The sequence below is a fragment of the Lynx rufus genome, unplaced genomic scaffold, assembly GCF_022079265.1.
Source record: "Lynx rufus isolate CCGP_SWC_20201006 ecotype Redwood Valley unplaced genomic scaffold, mLynRuf1.p SCAF_17, whole genome shotgun sequence".
Classification (NCBI taxonomy): Eukaryota; Metazoa; Chordata; class Mammalia; order Carnivora; family Felidae; genus Lynx; species Lynx rufus.
In genome coordinates this window covers 45497409-45511660 of record NW_025814831.1, presented here as the reverse complement: position 1 = coordinate 45511660, position 14252 = coordinate 45497409, and the positions used below count along the sequence as shown (strand labels likewise).

Below are 14252 nucleotides of genomic sequence, written 5' to 3'. Positions count from 1 at the left end.
AGGTGCAGAAAGTAAGTTCAAGAGAAGGGGAATTGAATTGTGTGAAGGGAATCTTATGAAAATCCAGAAATGGGAATCATGATTCCTCCAGGCTTTTATGAGACCTGGAAAAGGGAACCAGAAAATCATCAGAACATTCGAAGAATCTGTGTTTTAGAGTTCTTGTGGTCTCATGGGCTCTTTCCCTTGAATGTCTGCTTCTTGCTTTAATCATAGATTTTGCTCTCCTGAGACCTAGGCTACACATGGCTGCAGTTTGCTGTTCAAGGTCTTTCTGACTTTGACTTGACCTCCCCCCCCCCCCCCCCAGCATCTGTGGCTGCTGGTAAATGCCTTTGTGGCTTTTCTTCCCCAAAGCAAAAATCCAAGTTTTAACTCATTGTGTTCTTTTTCTCCCCCACCCTCCCCAGCTAACTTGGACAGGCTGTGTGTAGCCTGTGGATGGTAATGTTTAAACAAACAAAAAACCAAAGATAAAACGTGGTCTCTGCTCCTTGAAAGCATTTCTGGTTGACAAGTAACACTTAGACACAGTAAAATATGTCTGATTAGTTAAAAACCTGGAGAGTTCATGACTTATCAGGGAAGAACAGTTCTGTATAAAGTTTCTTTTAGTATTTTGTTAGCACGTGATTCCTGTTCCCCTTCAACCTTTTAAAACCTTGTCTAAGTAAGTCTAGGGTTGTAACACCATTAAAAAAATTGCCTATGGAAATGTGAAATGGTAACAAATGCTGTTTTAATCATAAAGATCAAGAGTGTGCCTAATAAAACAACAATTTTCAGGTTCCACTTCTCACTATTTTCAGACTTAAGTCATTGTTGGTATAACTTGAAAAAAGTATACTCCACATTTTAAAATGAGATATAAGGAAGTTGAAAGACAAAGTTAAACTAAATGTGCTTAAGTTTGTCATAAACATAAGATTTCTAGGTCTGTTTATCTTGACAGTTAACAGACTACTGTGAATAGCTTTATTTTGTCTTGGAAAACTCATGAGTCCTATTAAAATGGTTCTGGTGAAGTCTTAAATTCATTGAACTCAGATTTATTCAACTTTAAAGCTGCTGTTTTCTAAGGTCTAAAATAATTCTTAGAATATTTCTGTTTAGGTAGAATTTTGTTTCTTTAATCATTACCGTTTTTGAGACTTCAGATGGATAATTTTAAGAACTTAAGATTCTCAGATTCATTTACACATTAAAAGTACAAAAGTAGAATTTACATAGCTTTACCTTAAGCATGTCCATGGGTTTAATTTCATCTGCATTACATACCTTGCCTTTTTTCCACAACAAATGTGATAGGAGTTATAAGGATACAAGCCATATTTATGTGTCTTATACATATTTATAGGAATATTGATATCTAGAGCCTAAACATCAGAACCATTCTTACTTTGAAGTATAATTTTAGCTGTAACTACCCTTCAGATGAGGGATTATAGTGTCTATGTTCAAGGCAGATCTGAGTAATCAGACCATACCTTTATTTTCTATAGCTGTTGGGTTAATCTAAAAGTAGGACTGATACTCTGTTGGTGAGGCAAGGCCTCTCTTATCTTTTAGCATTTAGAAAAGATTATTATGGCCAGCTTTGTTTTTTGCAGTATAATTTAGTTTGTAGTAAGGGGTACCCTGAAAAAAAAATCAGGAAATGCATCTAATTTGTAATTTATTTCAATACTGAATGACAGAACCTAACATTTTGATTTGGCTGTAGTATGTTTCTATATCTGTGATGTATCTCACTTATATCATGAGGCTGTTAGTTGTTGGAATAAAGGTACTAGCAGTTGGTGAATGGGCTTAAATTTCTAAATGATGAGATGAACCATCTTTCTCTCCCTCTCTCTCTCTCTTTTTTTTGCAATTAAAAGTATGGTACCTTTTGGTTTTTTTTTGAGAGTGAGTGTGCAAGCAGGGGATGGGCAGAGAGAGAATTCCAGCAGGCTCTGCTCTGATAGCACAGAGCCCAGTGCAGGGCTCGAACTCATGAACCCTGAGATCATAACCTGAGCCAAAATCAAGAATTGGATGCTTAACTGACTGAGCCACCCAGGGACCCCAAAGTATGGTACTTTTAATGAATATCCAGTGTTTTGGTAACAGTTGATGGCTTCTGTTTCCACATATAGTAGTATTGGTCAACAGTGCAATAAGAGGAAAAAAGCTAAGTACTAATAAAATGTCAAAAGTTGATGTTTGGGGAAAAAAGTAATGGATGTCTAGAGTTTTTTTTTTTTTTCCTCCCGTGAAGATCTTTTCATTTGGTTTAAAAGTAGAGGATATATTACACTCTAATTATTACCACACATTTTTATTTCATAGTATATTTGAATTGTAGATGGCAAAATAATTAAGTATGTGATTTAAACAATTGTAACCTGCTTAGATTTGTACATCAGGTTAGATCTGAAATACTACTTGAAAGAGCAGAGGTTTTGTGTTTAATTTGTATTATGCTGACTAAAGTTTTTGTTTTTTCTCTCCCCCCCCACGCCCCCCATTTAGGTTTTATAGGATCACATTAACAAAAGCACCATGGAATTTTATGAATCAACATATTTTATTGTCCTTATTCCTTCAGTAGTTATTACAGTAATTTTCCTCTTCTTCTGGCTTTTCATGAAAGAAACATTATATGATGAAGTTCTTGCAAAACAGAAAAGAGAACAAAAGCTTATTCCTACCAAAACTGATAAAAAGAAGGCAGAAAAGAAAAAGAATAAAAAGAAAGAAATCCAGAATGGGAACCTCCCTGAATCTGATTCTGAGAGTGTACCCCGGGACTTTAAATTATCTGATGCCTTGGCTGTAGAAGATGAGCAAGTTGTACCTGTTCCACTGAATGTAGTTGAAACTTCAAGTAGTGTCAGAGAAAGAAAGAAGAAGGAAAAGAAACACAAGCCTGTACTAGAAGAACAAGTCACCAAAGAAAGTGATGTGTCAAAGATTCCAGGCAAAAAAGTAGAACCTGTCCCAGTTACTAAACAGCCCACCCCCCCTTCTGAAGCAGCTGCCTCAAAGAAGAAACCAGGGCAGAAGAAGTCTAAAAATGGAAGCGGTATTATAATCTATTCAACTTTATTGTATGATTGTATTTGTTTTAATGACTTTAGAGCTTGAAATTTAGATACTTTGTTAGGTGTGTATACAAAATGTTAAAAATATGGAGTCTGAAACCAAGAACATTGTCATTTTCACTTGTGTGTTTGCTTTCATTAACATTAAATGCTGATAAAATTATTGATCATAAAACAGCATTTAAAACTAAACTTTATATTAGAAATATGGAAAAGAAACTTAATGGAAATATATAAAATTCAACTGTTTTACTGGAACTAGTAAGGACCTATAAATATCAGCAGTTAAAAACTTACATTTTCTAATTAGTGTGTTAGGAATTAAAGATGAAAAGATAGATACCGTTTTTGTCTTTAATTTTGCAAATGTTTTTCATACAGCTATTTTATACTAGGCATTATACTAGGTAATAGGGCTGCAGAGATAAAACTAGTGCGTTTTCAAACTGTAGACATGAACATAAATAATTATTGTAAAATGTTTAATATAATGATCTTGATATGTCTAAACCAGTGTAGGAGTTCTAAGTGGATCACTTAGAGGATGTAATGCCTAAAATTAGCCTTAGAGGTTACGTAAGTACTAGCTGGTTTTTGGGTGGCTGGGAAGGGTGGGATAGGATATTCTAGGTAGAGGGGTTAACAGATGTAATGGAAAGCCCATGAGAAATGGTGTCATGATGTGTGAAACTACAAACAGTTTTTATGAAAGGACTTGTGTTTACCATTAAGTTGTTTGTGTGTCTTGTGGAGTGTTGAATTCGTTATATTGGATTTTAAATATTTGTTTGCCAGCTATGATCAAGGCATGATGCTAGAGAAATCAGAGTAAGCACTTCTATTTTAGTGGGGGAGAAGGACATGTAAGCCAGTAATGAAATGTGACTTACATAAGAGATGTTTGAAGTATACAAGAAATGCAGATGCCTAAACAACTACTACTTATGGGGATCAGAGGTAAAGAGCTTTACAGAGGAGACGGTGCCTGAGGTCTTCCAGGCACTGAATCACTTCACCAAGCAGCTTGGTGGGTCTCATTCCATACTGTCAGAATGTCACTTAGAAAGATAGAGATAGGAGTACAGTGTATTTTTGAACCATGAGATAGGAGGTTGGGAGTGGTAGGACACAAAGATGAAAAGACATGTAGGGGCTAGATCATGATGGGTTTTGTACACAGTGTTAAGGAGCTGGGGTGTTATAGTTTAGCCATTGTTGAAAATTTTTCAAGCTGGTCAGTTTACATGGTCTGGTCATATTTATATTTTAGAAAGATGTCTTTGGCAGAACTTGGGGAGGGCAAGTTTTATGGAGTAGTATTTAATATAGATAATCTAGTTATGAGATTATTGTTTTCCAAAGTTAAATTGGAGAACTGAACTGTGTTAGTGACAGAAGAAATAGAAAGTAGATTAAAGGGGCACCTGGCTGGCTCTCAGTTGGTAGAACATCCTACTCTTGATCTCAAGGTCATGGGTTCAAGCCCCACATTGGACTGGGAGCCTACTTAAAAAAAAGTAGATTAAAGAGGTCTATAAAGTAAAAACAACATGACTAATCTTATTGAATGAGGTATGGCAGATAAAGGAGAAGGCAGAATCAAGACTGATTATCCAAGTTTTAAGTTTCTCAGGGTTGGCATACTAAAATCTTGGAGCCAAATCTGGCCTGCTTTCTGTTTTTTATGGTCCATGAGCCAAGAATAGTTTTTATGTTTTCAGTGATTCGAAAAAAATCCAAAGAAGAATAATATTTTGTTAAATGTGGAAATTACATGAAATGCAAACCTCTTTGTCTAGAAATGAAGTTTTTTTGAATGCAGCCATACTCATCCATTAACGTATGTGTATGGCTGGCTTTCATACTGCAACAGCAGGTGAGTAGTTTTAATTCTCTTTAATTTATTCATTTATTTTGAGAGAGAGAGTGGGGGGGGAGGGACAGTCAGAGAGGGAGTGAGAGAATCTCAAGCTCCATGCTCAGCGCAGAGCCCAATGAGGGGTTCGATCCCATGAACTGTGAGATCATGACCTGAGCCAAAATCAAGAGTTGGATACTTAACTGACTGAGCCACCCAGGCGCCTCAGATAGTTTTGATAGAGTTTGTATGGATATGCAAATATATTTAATGTTTGGACCTTTACAGAAAAAGTTTGCCAACCCCTGATTGGTAGGTGGTTGGTAGCACTAAGATAGGGAATATTGAGAGTGGATGTATATGGAGAGGAGAATGCTTTCAGGTTGTGTTTCAGGTTCCTATGGGGGGGCCACTTACATAAAGAGCAATTTAGGATGCAATAGGATATGTAAGTGCAGATGCATAAGGCTAGAATATAGACTTGGAAGCTGTAAGCGTGAAAATAGTTGTTGAAGTCACGGGTATAGATAAGCACATCCAAGGGAATTGTTTAAAGGTACTACCCTGAAGAATACCAGCATATGAGGTATTCTGTAGGAACAGTTTACAAAAGAATTTGCAAAGGAATATTTCAAGTGTAAGAAAAGAATTGTAGGAGCTGATAGAGAATTTTTGGGAGGTGATAGAGAGTTTTAAATTTTATTGTGGCAAAATATACAATAACATTTACCATTTTACCATTTTTAAGTGTATAGTTCTGTGGCATTAAGTACGTTTACATTCTTATGCAACCATCATCACTAGTCATCTCAGGAATTTTTCATCTTCCCCAACAGAAACTCTGTACCCATTAAACAGTAATTTCCCATTCCCCTCCCCCCCCCCCCCCCAGGCCCCTGGTAACAACCATTCTACTTTGTTTCTGTGAATTTGACTAGTCTGGGTACTTTATATAAGTGAAATCATACAATATTTGTCCTTTCATGATCTTCTTATTTCACTTAGCCTAATGAAGACAGAATTTTAAGGAGGTAGAGATCAGTAGTATGACATGCTAAATAGAAGTCAAAGAAGAAATAAAGGATATTGGTAGAGTATGGCATTTGGGACACCAGATTGCTCTGTAAAATCCTTTCATGGATAATGGAAGAGATAAAAATCAGGTTGCAATTGACAAATGATTGGTAAAAGAAGTACAGATCATTCTTTTGTTAATATAAGAAGAAATGGGTGTGGGAGGCTGGGAATTACAGTGGTGGGAAGGATTTTCTTTTTTAAGATGGTAGGGATTTGAGCATGCCCATAGGCTGAGTAGGATTAAGAGTGGCTGAGAAATGGGATATAAAAGAAGCAACAAGTATTTTTAGAAGTCTTGATGAAATTAAAGACAGGTGTAACAGAGTAAGAAAGCTGGAATAATACTATTAGAGAGTTTAAAATTTTGAAGGTAAAGCATTCTGGGAATTATTTACCAGTAATTGAATCTTCTGGTGTGTTTGTTGTTTGCTATGATGACTTTTCATTTATTTTCAATAAAGATGATCAGGATAAAAAGGTGGAAACTCTTATGGCACCTTCAAAAAAGCAAGAGTCATTACCCCTCCATCAAGAGACTAAACAAGAAAGTGGATCAGGAAAGAAGAAAGTTTCTTCAAGGAAGCAAAAGACAGAAAACGGTGAAATGTGTAGATAATGTGTTTTATAAATACTAATTCTAGAGAAGTACACTTAGGACAAGGATCTTAGAACTCACATGCTCTTCAGTTCTCTGCTTAATGTGTACTGTAACAATGCTAATGCTAAAAGAAGTCCAGGGATCCTTGAGTCTTGTGGTTTCATAGTGTTTTGACAGATGGCCAGGGTATATGTTTGTGATGAAGAAGGTTATCTGAAATTTAAAAAGGACAAAGCATTTATTAAATGGTCTCAACGGAGTTTTGAAAATAATGTAAATAACATATAAACTATAGAAGAAAAGTATTCCTGAAACATTTGTACTTTTTTTTTTTAATACGAAATTTATTGTCATATTGGTTTACATACAACACCCAGTGCTCATCCCAACAAGGAAACATTTGTACTTTGAAATATCACTTAAAGATTATGCTTGAGGATATTGTTTAGATATATCATTACCCTATATTCCCAATTATTTCCTAAACATTGTTTGTATGTATATGTGGGAAGCATCCCATTAAGAGTGATGGAGCAGTTTGTATATGTTCAGAATTGTCCAGGGAAAACGTCTGTGAAACGTGTATAGATTAAATGGTGATATTCAAATAATATTGGACAGTGGTATCAACTAGTGCTGGAAAATATTAAAATTGGAAAGAGAAAAGATGAAATTCTATTACTTGCACGAAAATTATGATGTATCGGGGCGCCTGGGTGGCGCAGTCGGTTAAGCGTCCGACTTCAGCCAGGTCACGATCTCGTGCTCCGTGAGTTCGAGCCCCGCGTCAGGCTCTGGGCTGATGGCTCAGAGCCTGGAGCCTGTTTCCGATTCTGTGTCTCCCTCTCTCTCTGCCCCTCCCCCCTTCATGCTCTGTCTCTCTCTGTCCCAAAAATAAATAAACATTGAAAAAAAAAAATTAAAAAAAAAAAAAGAAAATTATGATGTATCAAGCAGCTAGGTACAGAAAAATATTACCCACAAATATTTCATAAGATTAAATATTTATTATAAATTAAAATAAATTTTTTTAATGTTTATTTTTGAGAGAGAGACAGTGTGAACCAGGGAGAGGGAGGGAGAGAGAGAGAATGAATCCAAAACAGGCTCCAGGCTCTGAGCTGTCAGCAAAGAGCCTGATGCGGAGCTCGAACTCAGGAACTGTGAGATCATGACCTGAGCTGAAGTTGGATGCTTAACCCACTGAGCCACCCAGGTGCCCTTTATTATAAAAAAAAAAACAAAAAACGAACAAAACACACTCTTCATACCCAAAAGCTTTTTTAAAAAGGTAGGAAGATAGATTTCCATATGTGTGTGCAAGTTTTTATCTAGCCAGCAGACATCAGACTTTAATGTTCAAACTCTTAAAGTTCTTCCTGTTAAAAGTAGGAACAAAGTGTAAGGAGGCTTCCTTCCTCCACTTTTAATGTTGTTCTGCAAATTTTAGCCAGTTCAGTAAGATGTGCCATGGAAATTACAGGCATAACTTTTAGAAATGAGACAGTATCTGCAAGGAACAATGACTGATTTTTGTACCTAGAAAGTGGAAGGAACTCCGTTAAAAACTATCATTTGCAGTAAGAATTCGGCAAAGTACAAACATAAATAAAGATTAGTAGTTTTCCTTGGGCACTAATTAAATGTGAATGGATTTTTTAGTTAAAACAGGAAGACAATGAGAACTAACTAAAATATAAAGGATATAGAAGAAGTTTTCAGATAGTGTTAGAAAGGAGATATGCTACACACTTTCAGATAACTTAAATGATTTACTGTAGAATAATATTGAATTGCTACTGCTTAATTAGAAGTGTGTTTTTACTTTATGTTAAATGATAAAATAGGAATTTAAAGCCAAATTGACTTGGTGTTAGATATTTGAAAATAACTGCATTTCTCATTGAACTTAAATGTGTGTACATGTTATTTAATTACTCTGCTGTAAAACCCTGAGTAATTCTAATTTTGTTGAACTTAAATTGCAGTCTTGGTAGATGAACCCCTTATTCATGCAACTGCTTATATTCCTTTGATGGATAATGCCGATTCAAATCCTGTGCTGGATAAGAGAGATGCTATTGATCTAATTAAACCTGACCAAGTAGAAGGAATCCAGAAAACGGGGGCTAAAAAATTGAAGACTGAAACTGATAAAGGTAATATGCAGCATGTAGCAATTTGTATTGAAGAAACACGTTTTTGAGTTCTGATGGAGTTGAGTAAATTTTCTCATAGAAACAATGAACGGTAAAAGAATTATAGAATCTTTGTAATAAAAGGTTTATTGGTAATTTTCTAGTCCAACCTGCTAAGTTTTATGGGGCCAGATCCTTGAATTTGTCTTGCCCAAGATTTTACAGCTATTTTGCTGTCTGATGATTTTTTTCTCTTATGCTATGGTCTCCTGTGAGGTTTCTGTGCTAATTCACAACCACCGTTCATTATTATTTTACTTTTTTAATAGACTTTTTTTTTTTTTTTTTTTTTAAAGAATAGTAGTAGCTTCACAGCAAAATTGAGTGGAAAGTACAGAGAATTCCCATACCTTGCTCTCACGCACACACATAACTGACTTTTTAAACTTATGATGTTGCTGAACTATTAAAGCCTTGGGCTTCTCTGGGTCTAGTGGTTGGCAGTTGGTTTTTTTTTTTTTTTTTAATTTTTTTTTTTCAACGTTTTTATTTATTTTTGGGACAGAGAGAGACAGAGCATGAACGGGGGAGGGGCAGAGAGAGAGGGAGTCACAGAATCGGAAACAGGCTGCAGGCTCCGAGCCATCAGCCCAGAGCCTGACGCGGGGCTCGAACTCACGGACCCCGAGATCGTGACCCGGACCGCGAGATCGTGACCTGGCTGAAGTCGGAGGCTTAACCGACTGCGCCACCCAGGCGCCCCTTGGCAGTTGGTTTTTAAGGAAAGGAAGTTTGTGCTTTATGTAAGAGCCCCCGAGGAAATTGAGTGAGTCAGGGGATGCTTGATGCGTGGATTTTTTTAAATGTCAGGATTGTTTGTATATATTTGGTATTTGTAAAATCATATTTCCTTTTTTAAAAATTCTGTTTCCTTTTTATAATTATCTTCATGCTTATTTTATCATGTGTAAGGTTTGATTTGTATATCATGATTATTAAGGTTAAATGAGAATATTTGTGAACATACTTGGTACAGATACTAGCATACTAGACATTGGAATGATTTTTTTTTAAGTGAGGGCATACTGGCACTTTAGTATTCTGTAGTTTGATTAAATTTTAGTTAATATAATTGTTTCATAGTATATTAAAGATGATAAACACTTTTTCTCTCTTGACTGGAGCATTTTTTAGTTGTCTGACCTGAACTATAAATCTGTTTTCTCTTGGTATTGACTTTCTGGGTCAAGAATTCTTGATGCTTACCTTTGCTGAAGTTATTACTTGTGTCTCTTAAATGCCAATTCTTTTCTTTTCTTTTTTTTTTTTTTTTAAGAAAATGCTGAAGTGAAATTTAAAGATTTTCTTCTGTCCTTGAAGACTATGATGTTTTCTGAAGATGAGGCCCTTTGTGTTGTAGACCTGCTAAAGGAGAAGTCTGGTGTGATACAGGATGCTTTGAAGAAGGTAAGCATGTTTTTTATTATGGGCATGTTTGAGAACAGTGATTAGAAGTTCACCAAATAAGACTTTTGCTAGAGTAATAAATTCATATTCCCATCATTCATACTCCAAAGCACATAGTCACATTTAAAAGTTCTGGAATGGCTTCAGAAGTTATTTTGTATATCTATACTAATCAGTACACTTATTTAGTCAGGTGTCTGACAAAAGTGAAGTGCTTATAAGTAAGATGATTTATAGGGCTTTAAAGTCATTTGACACTTAACTCTGTACCTTGCTTTGCTCTGCTCTGAAGGGAAGGTAAGGCGATTTCTGGATAGAATATATGGAATGTTTTTGTGACTGAAGATAGCACACTTCAGAGAACTTGGGAATCTTTGCTGTTTTGTGTGTGTATATGAAGTATCATCCTTCTAAAATAAGTGATTTGGATGGTAGAATCGCTGCTATGATGGACTAAAATTTGTAAACAAAAAACAAAAAAAAAAAACAATCCATGGAGTTAATACTTAATTTCTCATGGGTCAGGCTCACTACATTATCATGTATACTATGTCATACTGGAAAGGTGACAAGTTTTCAGATGTTATTTGTGTGAGGTAAGATGACATATGGTATCTGATATTCAGTATTAGATGTGGACTTCGCTATTCTTATTCTCAGCACGCGTGTGCGCACACGTGTGCGCACACACACACACACCCCTCATTTATTTATTTTTTTTTTTAATTTTTTTTTTTTACTTAGTATTTTATTCTGCTTTTCTTTTTTTTTAAGTTTTTTAAAAAACTTTTTTACATTTATTCATTTTTGGGATAGAGAGAGAGAGAGAGCGAGCATGAGTGGGGGAGGGGCAGAGAGAGAGGGAGACACAGAATCTGAAGCAGACTCCAGGCTCTGAGCTGTCAGCACAGAGCCCGACGTGGGGCTCGAACCCACGAACCGTGAGATCATGACCTAAGCCGAAGTCGGACGCTTAACCAACTGAGCCACCCAGGCACCCCTTATTCTGCTTTTCTTGTACAAACTATTTCAGGGAAACCAAATAGCCCTAACTTGATGAGAGAAAGTTCTTCTTTTCATAAGAAATAAAATTAATAACTGTAAAAGAAATGTTGAAATAAATGTAGAAAATCACCATTTTACAACCTCCATTGAAGTAATAGGTCCAGACAGTGATCACAGGTGGGTGAAACATAAGATGAAACACTGATGGAAAAATAGTAAAGGAGTTTGAGCTATCATCACCTGAACCCTCTAATCAGCTTCTCTGTATCCTCAGCAGCATTTGGTATTATAACTATTTTTTACTTCAGCTTGTCTAATAGGTGTGTTGTGATATCACATTGTGGTGTTAATTTGCATTTATCTGATAGCAAATGGTGTTAAACATCTTTTTGTGCACTCATTTGCTATAACCTCTTTGGTGAAGTGTCTGTCCAGGTTGTTTGCCCATCTTTTAATTTGGTTGCTTCCTTAGTGTTGAGTTTCAGAGCTTTAAAAATATGTACTGTGGAGCAAGTCCTTTATCAGATATGTTACTTGAAGGTATTTTCTACCCATCGTCACCTGGTCTTTCCTTTTTTTTTTTTTTTTTTTTTTTTTTTTACTGGTTTCTTTTTTTTTTTTTTTATATATGAAATTTATTGACAAATTGGTTTCCATACAACACCCAGTGCTCATCCCAAAAGGTGCCCTCCTCAATACCCATCACCCACCCGCCCCTCCCTCCCACCCCCCATCAACCCTCAGTTTGTTCTCAGTTTTTAACAGTCTCTTATGCTTTGGCTCTCTCCCACTCTAACCTCTTTTTTTTTTTCCTTCCCCTCCCCCATGGGTTCCTGTTAAGTTTCTCAGGATCCACATAAGAGTGAAACCATATGGTATCTGTCTTTCTCTGTATGGCTTATTTCACTTAGCATCACACTCTCCAGTTCCATCCACGTTGCTACAAAAGGCCATATTTCATTTTTTCTCATTGCCACATAGTATTTCATTGTGTATATAAACCACAATTTCTTTATCCATTCATCAGTTGATGGACATTTAGGCTCTTTCCATAATTTGGCTATTGTTGAGAGTGCTGCTATGAACATTGGGGTACAAGTGCCCCTATGCATCAGTACTCCTGTATCCCTTGGGTAAATTCCTAGCAGTGCTATTGCTGGGTCATAGGGTAGGTCTATTTTTAATTTTCTGAGGAACCTCCACACTGCTTTCCAGAGCGGCTGCACCAATTTGCATTCCCACCAACAGTGCAAGAGGGTTCCCGTTTCTCCACATCCTCTCCAGCATCTATAGTCTCCTGATTTGTTCATTTTGGCCACTCTGACTGGCGTGAGGTGATACCTGAGTGTGGTTTTGATTTGTATTTCCCTGATAAGGAGCGACGCTGAACATCTTTTCATGTGCCTGTTGGCCATCTGGATGTCTTCTTTGGAGAAGTGTCTATTCATGTTTTCTGCCCATTTCTTCACTGGGTTATTTGTTTTTCGGGTGTGGAGTTTGGTGAGCTCTTTATAGATTTTAGATACTAGCCCTTTGTCCGATATGTCATTTGCAAATATCTTTTCCCATTCCGTTGGTTGCCTTTTCGTTTTGTTGGTTGTTTCCTTTGCTGTGCAGAAGCTTTTTATCTTCATAAGGTCCCAGTAATTCACTTTTGCTTTTAATTCCCTTGCCTTTGGGGATGTGTCGAGTAAGAGATTGCTACGGCTGAGGTCAGAGAGGTCTTTTCCTGCTTTCTCCTCTAAGGTTTTGATGGTTTCCTGTCTCACATTTAGGTCCTTTATCCATTTTGAGTTTATTTTTGTAAATGGTGTGAGAAAGTGGTCTAGTTTCAACCTTCTGCATGTTGCTGTCCAGTTCTCCCAGCACCATTTGTTAAAGAGGCTGTCTTTTTTCCATTGGATGTTCTTTCCTGCTTTGTCAAAGATGAGTTGGCCATACGTTTGTGGGTCTAGTTCTGGGGTTTCTATTCTATTCCATTGGTCTGTGTGTCTGTTTTTGTGCCAATACCATGCTGTCTTGATGATGACAGCTTTGTAGTAGAGGCTAAAGTCTGGGATTGTGATGCCTCCTGCTTTGGTCTTCTTCTTCAAAATTCCTTTGGCTATTCGGGGCCTTTTGTGGTTCCATATGAATTTTAGGATTGCTTGTTCTAATTTCGAGAAGAATGCTGGTGCAATTTTGATTGGGATTGCATTGAATGTGTAGATAGCTTTGGGTAGTATTGACATTTTGACAATATTTATTTTTCCAATCCATGAGCAGGGAATGTCTTTCCATTTCTTTAAATCTTCTTCAATTACCTTCATAAGCTTTCTATAGTTTTCAGCATACAGATCCTTTACATCTTTGGTTAGATTTATTCCTAGGTATTTTATGCTTCTTGGTGCAATTGTGAATGGGATCAGTTTCTTTATTTGTCTTTCTGTTGCTTCATTGTTAGTGTATAAGAATGCAACTGATTTCTGTACATTGATTTTGTATCCTGCAACTTTGCTGAATTCATGTATCAGTTCTAGCAGACTTTTGGTGGAGTCTATCGGATTTTCCATGTATAATATCATGTCATCTGCAAAAAGCGAAAGCTTGACTTCATCTCTGCCAATTTTGATGCCTTTGATTTCCTTTTGTTGTCTGATTGCTGATGCTAGAACTTCCAGCACTATGTTAAACAACAACGGTGAGAGTGGGCATCCCTGTCGTGTTCCTGATCTCAGGGAAAAAGCTCTCAGTTTTTCCCCGTTGAGGATGATGTTAGCTGTGGGCTTTTCATAAATGGCTTTTATGATCTTTAAGTATGTTCCTTCTATCCCGACTTTCTCAAGGGTTTTTATTAAGAAAGGGTGCTGGATTTTGTCAAAGGCCTTTTCTGCATCGATTGACAGGATCATATGGTTCTTCTCTTTTTTTTTGTTGATGTGATGTATCACGTTGATTGATTTGCGAATGTTGAACCAGCCCTGCATCCCAGGAATGAATCCCACTTGATCATGGTGAATAATGCTTTTTATATGCTGTTGAAT

General features: G+C 36.6%; 1 protein-coding gene across 7 annotated transcripts in view; it reads left to right on the top strand.

Moving 5' to 3' along the window:
- KTN1 (kinectin 1) overlaps nt 1-14252 on the top strand; it is a 114192-nt gene that overhangs the window by 32944 nt on the left and 66996 nt on the right. For 6 of the 7 annotated variants that reach the window (XM_047079603.1, XM_047079600.1, XM_047079604.1 and 3 more), the window contains exons 2-5: nt 2515-3067; nt 6483-6620; nt 8608-8778; nt 10094-10224. In XM_047079603.1, coding sequence (XP_046935559.1) covers nt 2545-3067; nt 6483-6620; nt 8608-8778; nt 10094-10224 — 963 coding nt within the window. In that variant the 5' untranslated portion in view covers nt 2515-2544. Of the gene's footprint in view, nt 1-2514; nt 3068-4807; nt 4963-6482; nt 6621-8607; nt 8779-10093; nt 10225-14252 lie in introns of those variants that run through there. The other variant, XM_047079605.1, reaches the window with a different exon arrangement.